The 6,501-nt window shown below is 46.5% G+C and overlaps 1 protein-coding gene across 1 annotated transcript; it reads right to left on the bottom strand.

Annotated features, from left to right (window-relative positions):
- Positions 1 to 3,952: 3,952 nt before the first annotated feature.
- LOC129474416 (phosphatidylinositol N-acetylglucosaminyltransferase subunit P-like) lies at positions 3,953 to 5,114 on the bottom strand. The gene is made up of 2 exons (XM_055265709.2): positions 5,085 to 5,114; positions 3,953 to 4,305 (listed from the first exon to the last, which is right to left on the bottom strand). The coding sequence occupies exons 1-2, from the start codon at positions 5,112 to 5,114 to the stop codon at positions 3,967 to 3,969; spliced, it is 369 nt and encodes a 122-aa protein (XP_055121684.2). The 3' UTR covers positions 3,953 to 3,966.
- Between the last annotated feature and the right edge of the window lie 1,387 nt (positions 5,115 to 6,501).

Below are 6,501 nucleotides of genomic sequence, written 5' to 3' on the forward strand. Positions count from 1 at the left end.
TAGAGAGAGAGAAAGAGAAATTGAGGCACCAAAGTGGGAGGCAGAGGGAGTAGCTGCCTTGGCCCCTGTTTTCTATTTCCCTGTGAAGCCAAGCTGTAGCCCAAATTTGGGTTGCAAGCAAACCACAAGTTGGGATTCATAATGCAAGCAACAGAAACTGATTGTGGTAGATTTAAGCAGGAGAGGAATCAGTAGAAAAGACACCAGAGAGCTTTTGGCATTGCTGGGAAGGCTGAAGAACCAGACCTGGACACCGCAATGGCAGAAACACAGGGCCTGTGAGGACCCTGCTGCCCCCAGTGCAGAGTACCAGACCCTTCCACTTGCCTCTCTGACTCTGCTAAAGCTCCACATCTGCATGCTAGGAACAGTCACTGGCCCTACTGCCTGGGCTGCCCCAGAGACAGGATATTGCTGCTTCTATGGCCACCACCACCAGACTGTGCCTCTCCACTGTCCCTTTTTTTTTTCTTTTTTTTTTTTTTTTTAAGATTTAGGTGGAAGTTTTTGTTTTTTTGGTTTGGTTTGGGTTGGGTTGTTGTTGTTGTTGTTGTGTAGTGTTGTGTTTTATTTTGTTTAGAGACAGAGTCTCGGCTGGGCACAGTGGCCCACGCCTGTAATCCCAACGCTTTGGGAGGCTGAGGCGGCTGGATCACTTAAAGTCAGGAATTCAAGAACAGCCTGGCCAACATGCAGAAACCTTGCCTCTACTAAAAATACAAAAAGTACCCAGCCATGGTGGCATGCGCCTGTAATCCCAGCTACTCAGGAGGCTGAGGCAGGAGAATCGCTTGAACCCAGAAGGCAGAGGTTGCAGTGAGCCAAGATCGTGCCACTACACTCCAGCCTGGGTGACAGAGCAACACTCTATCTCAAAAATAAATAAATAAATAAAATTTAAAAAATAAAAGATAAAAAAATAGAGTCTCGCTCTGTTGCCCAGGCTGCAGTGCAGTAGCGTGATCTTGGCTCACTGCAACCTCCACCTCCCAGGTTCAGGTGATTCTCCTGCCTCAGCCTCCCAAGTAGCTGGGACTATAGGTGCGCACCACCATATCTGGCTAGTTTTTTGAATTTTTTAGTAGAGATGGGGTTTCGCTATGTTGGCCAGGCTGGTCTCAAACTCCTGGCCTCAAGAAATCCACCCGCCTCAGCCTCCCAAAGTGCTAGGATTACAGGCGTGAGCTACCATGCCCAGCACTGTCCTTATGTCTTTATATCACTGACTCCTCATTCAAAGTTTAGTTTATGCCTCGACTGGCTGAGCCTAGGTAACTTGCCCAAACCTTAGCCGCAAGGGAGGCTGAAAAGCAAATAGCTAGCACTCCCACATTCTATGTGGGGAAGTGAGCTCTACTTCCCACCAAGACTCATATGATAGGAAATTCTCCAGACATGAGTATGTGTTTCTGAGGCTGGACAGCCAAAAGGGACAACTATCCATAAAAATTCACAGTGTCCCCTTTTCAATAAGCTAGCTCAAGTGATTAGCATTTAGAATTGCATCAAAAAAGAGATAGCACTCAAGTGCAGCGATCAAGGAAAATATTTATTTATTTATTTATTTATTTATTTGAGACAAGGTCTCACTCTGTTTCCCAGGCTGGAGTGCAGTGGTGTGATTACAGCTCACTGTAGCCTTGACCTCCCAGACTCAAGCAATCCTCCTGCTTCAGCCTCCCAAAGTTCTGAGATTACAGGTGTGAGCCACCCCACCTGGCCAGGAAAGTATTTATAAAGTTGTAACAATGGTTAAGGGAAGCCAACAGGAATGGGGGAAGCACCCCAAAGACTGCAACAGTTGAGGGGGGTACATTATGGGTCCAAGCCTAAAGAGGCAGGGGGAAGGAGTGTTTCTGTGAATGTGGAAAGAGCTGGAGTTGCGAAAACAGTCTTCCATGATGGTTCCAGTCCTCAGCCCCAGTGGTGGGGGAGCTGGGTAAATAAATACCCTCATTTCTCTCTTCTTCTATCCTCTAGTATCCTGCATGTGTCTCCCATTGGGCAAACCCAATAGAAAGCCAGGGAGTAAAAAATCCTTTTGACATATTCCATTAAAGTGAATCTCTGGGGCACAGCACCACTGGTGGAGAGGGCGAAGGGTAGATCTGGAGGGCTAAACAGAATAGCTAACAACCCATGGCATGATCCTGGTCTTACCATTGAATCACTCTAAGCTGGTTTTTCCACTTTAATTGAGAGACTCTGGCATTTTATGGTTCTCCAAGAACTTTCCAACTGGCCACTGCTGTCATCTCCTCCTTTTTGGCCTGACCTGTTAATTTGTTCCTATCTATAAGCCTGCATTTGAAGGTCACAGCCTTTGGTTTCCAAAAAGCAGAGTCTTTTCTATGTGGTCACAAGGAGTCGCCTTTGTTGCAGGTGAAATCAGTTCTCCATCCAGGTCCCCAAATTCTGATTTGACAGCTCTCCTGGAATTTTGCCAAACAATCAACTTGCCTCTGTAAGGCATGAAACGTCTTCCCAGATTTCAAGAGCTGCCCTCGTGGGGTGGGTTGTTTCTTTCTCTCTCTCTCTCTCTCTCTCTCTTTCTTTCTTTTGAGACGGAGTCTCACTCATTGCCCAGGCTGGAGTGTAATGGTGCGATCTCGGCTCATTGCAACCTCTGCCTCCCAGGCTCAAGTGATTCTCCTGCCTCAGCCTCTTCAGTAGCTGGGATTACAAGCACCTGCCACCACACCTGGCTAATTTTTTTTGTATTTTTAGTAGAGACGGGGTTTCACCACGTTGGCCAGCCTGGTCTCGAACTCCTGACCTCAGGCAATCTGCCCACCTCGGGCTCCCAAAATGCTGGGATTACAGGCGTGAGCCACCGCGCCTGGCCTGTTTCTTATCTTTCAATGCCTCATTTGGTCTCTTTTTCCTCTCACGACTTGACCTGCCAGCCAAATTTTACTCTAGCTTCCCGCATTCCCTGTTGAGTGATCATCTCTCCATGACCCAGATCTTAGTCTTTCTCTCTCCAAAGAGCTACAAGGAACACCGTGTCTCTACCTTAACTGCAGTCTGGTGACTCTGTTGCCAGCATGGCTTGAAATGGTTCTTGCCTAGACTTTTCTTTTTTTCTAATGGTAACGCAGTATTTTATTTATTCTGTTCATTAACAATACATGAGAACACTTACAATATTCATTGAACATAATCTCAGAGAAGATCAACTTACATTTTTTACATCTCCTCTATTAATAAGAGAGACGATTGAATTAATTTGTCGTCAAAATTATGATGGCAAAAACTTATAAAAAATAAATGCTTGGTGTTAGTGTGTCCGGAATTTATTCCTTCCAGTGGGTTCTTGGTCTCGCTGCCTTCAAGAATGAAGCCACGGACCTTCGCGGTGAGTGTTACAGTTCTTAAAGATGGTATGTCCGGAGTTTGTTCCTTCAGATGTTCAGATGTGTCCAGAGTTTCTTCCTTCCAGTGGGTTCGTGGTCTTGCTGACTTTAGGAGTGAAGCCGCAGACCTTCACGGTGAGTGTTACAGCTCTTAAAGGTGGTACATCCGGAGTTGTTTCTTCCTTCCGGTGGGTTGGTGGTCTCGCTGACTTCAGGAATGAAGCCGCAGATACTCGCGGTGTGTTACAGCTCATAAAGGCAGTGCAAACCCAAAGAGTGAGCAGCAGCAAGCTTTATTGTGAAGAGCTGAAGAACTAAGCTTCCACAGTGTGGAAGGGGACCCCAGCAAGTTGCTGCTCCTGGCTTGGGTGGCCAGCTTTTATTCCCTTATTTGACCCCGTCCACATCCTGCTGATTGGTCCATTTTACAGAGCGCTGATTGGTCCGTTTTTACAGAGTGCTGATTGGTGCATTTACAAACCTTTAGCTAGACACAGAGCGCTGATTGGTGTGTTTACAATGCTTTAGCTAGACAGAAAAGTTCTCCAAGTCCCCACTCGACCCAGAAGCCCAGCCAGCTTCACCTCTCATTGGTATGGCCACATACATTTCAGTTTTTGGTGTAAAGGTCTTTGGCCGCAAGAAAGAACATTTGGTTTACTTCACTAATAGAAATAGCTCTTAATGCTCGAATGGCCTCCTCTTGGTATTTCTTCTGCTGTTGATTTTTAGCATAGTTATCTGTGATTGTACGAATGGAGTCGAGTGAAGGGGTACTCATCATGTTAATCCCAAACAAGAGCACATAGCCAATTACTATAGTAATAAGGAAGTAGACAGGTAATGCAACTGTCCGATATTTTTGAGGCCAGTAGGTTAAACCCAAGGAGTTTAGCCAAGATTCAGGAATAAAAGCCCACACGAGGTAAGTATGAAGCCAAATTGGGAGCTTAAGAGAAGCACAAGGACATAAATCGGTCTCTCTGGCAACGGTGACAGTGAATTTTCCATTTTTCCTGGGGCTTTAGATAATCTCAGCGCTGAGTTCCCTGCGCAAGCGCCGACCAGGAAGCCCCAGTGCGGGGCGGGGGAGAAAGAGGAAAAATTGAGGGAAAGGCCTAGGCGCAAAGGCTCCCCCAACCCAGGCGCAGGCGCACGACGACCCTCCCCCTGGGTGGGAGCCAGTGAGCGCCTCTTGCCTAGATTTCTGATGGGAGAAGCTGTTTCTCCTCATCCTTAAAGTTTTGAGTGGATGACCTAGATAAATGAGCAATGAAACTATGAAGACTAAGTTCAAAGGAGTGACATTTAGCATTGTGATCATCTAAAATCTGTGCAAGTTAGGCGATGCATTTAATAAGTGATTATAAATATTTAATGTATACATATATAGCAAGTGACAAGCGTTTTATCATAAGCATTAGCATTCTTAGGGAGAGGTGGCAGTGGAGTGGACTGCGATTTCCGGCACAGGCAACCCTCCTCCCCCACTGAGGAATGAAGGATTTATTCCACCTGCTACTGGGAAAAGCGTTGGCAGATGATCCTTGGCTCTAAGCCCTCTTTGGGAATTTCCATGGCAGCTGCCTTTTCAGGGCAGTCTGCATAAATGATTGATCAGCTTGGGAGCTTAGAGGCCTGGTCCCCTTGCCTCTACTCAGGACAACTTGGAAGACCTATTCCAGTTTCAGAGGTCTCCATGAGCTCAGTGGAAGCCTTTGTTCTGACGTTGCGCTTCAGTTTCTCCCTCTGCTCCATCCTGCTTCCTTCTCTGCTCTTCCGCTGGTGTTGATCCCAAGAGCACTCCCTGAGTAACTTCCTGCATGTTAATCTCCATCTCAGAGTCGGCTTCCCAGAGAATCCAACCCACAGTCCTCCCCTCCTCCTTGTTTCCAGGCCCCTTAGAATGTGACTTTGCAGCTTCTCCAATCAAGAGATGGAGTTTATTTTTTGACGTCTTGAATCTAGGCTGGCCTGTGACTTGCTTTGGTCAATAGAATGAGGCAGAGGTGACGTTGTGCCAGTTCTGAACCGGAACCTCCAGAAGCCTTGCGTGCTTCTGCAACTCTTGGAGTCCTGCTGCTACTGTGAGAACAGGCCCTGGCTATCCTGTAGGAGCAGGAGAGACGAGTGGTCAAGTTACTGCTGTTGCCCCAGCTGACAGTCAACCAATCCCTGAAGCAGAGCCACCTGGCTAACGACAGTGCCTGAATGAACCTAGCCAAGACCAGAAATAATACCTAGCTGAGCCCAGGCAAAACTGCTGACCCAGAGATTCAAGAGCTAATAAGTAGTACTGTTTTAAGACAGTTAAGTTTTGGAGTGGGCTTGCTACGTTGCAATCCTTAACTGATACAAGAAGAAACGGTGTTTGAGGAACCACAAACTGGAGGCAGGAGCACCAGGCCCCTAGTAACAGAAGAGATGATTAAGAGCTTTCCATGAGAAAATGGGAGGAATTTATTTTTTGCCCCTGTGAAGAAGGCAGAGAGAACAGAATGGGGGTAGGAGCATTAAAAGTAGGTAAGGAGGAGAAGGTTGCCAGCCAGAAGGTAAATGCCTGGGAATAATATGAGTTGAAGCAGCAGGTGGAATTGCCTGGTGGGTCTATGTCCATGTAGTGAGGGCGGCAGACAGACTTGTTTGTATTTCTTAGATATAATCACTTCTCTGTTTATTTGCATCTCATTCCAATCTCCTTACAAAAACAAGAACCAGGCCGGGCGTGGTGGCTCACACCTGTAATCCCAGCACTTTGGGAGGCTGAGGCGGGCAGATTGCCTGAGCTCAGGAGCTCAAGACCAGCCTGGGCAACATGGTGAAACCTTGTTTCTACTAAAAATACAAAAAATTAGCGGGGCATGGTGGCACACACCTGTAATCCCAGCTACTTGGGAGGCTGAGGCAATAGATCGAGACTCTGTCTCAAAAACAAACAAACAAACAAAACACACACATTATTGCATAAAAAAGAAACTTGCAGAAAATGAAATATGATAGCATTATAAAAGCACATAAGACAAACATTTATGGATACATTATATGAGTAAAAGTATAAAAACAAGATTTGGAAGGACACCAAATTCCCTATGGTGGATTCCTCTGGGAAGGAAGGCGTATGTAAGACATGTCGCTTTTAACCCTG

The sequence above is a fragment of the Symphalangus syndactylus genome, chromosome 24 (assembly GCF_028878055.3).
Source record: "Symphalangus syndactylus isolate Jambi chromosome 24, NHGRI_mSymSyn1-v2.1_pri, whole genome shotgun sequence".
In the NCBI taxonomy this organism is placed as follows: domain Eukaryota; kingdom Metazoa; phylum Chordata; class Mammalia; order Primates; family Hylobatidae; genus Symphalangus; species Symphalangus syndactylus.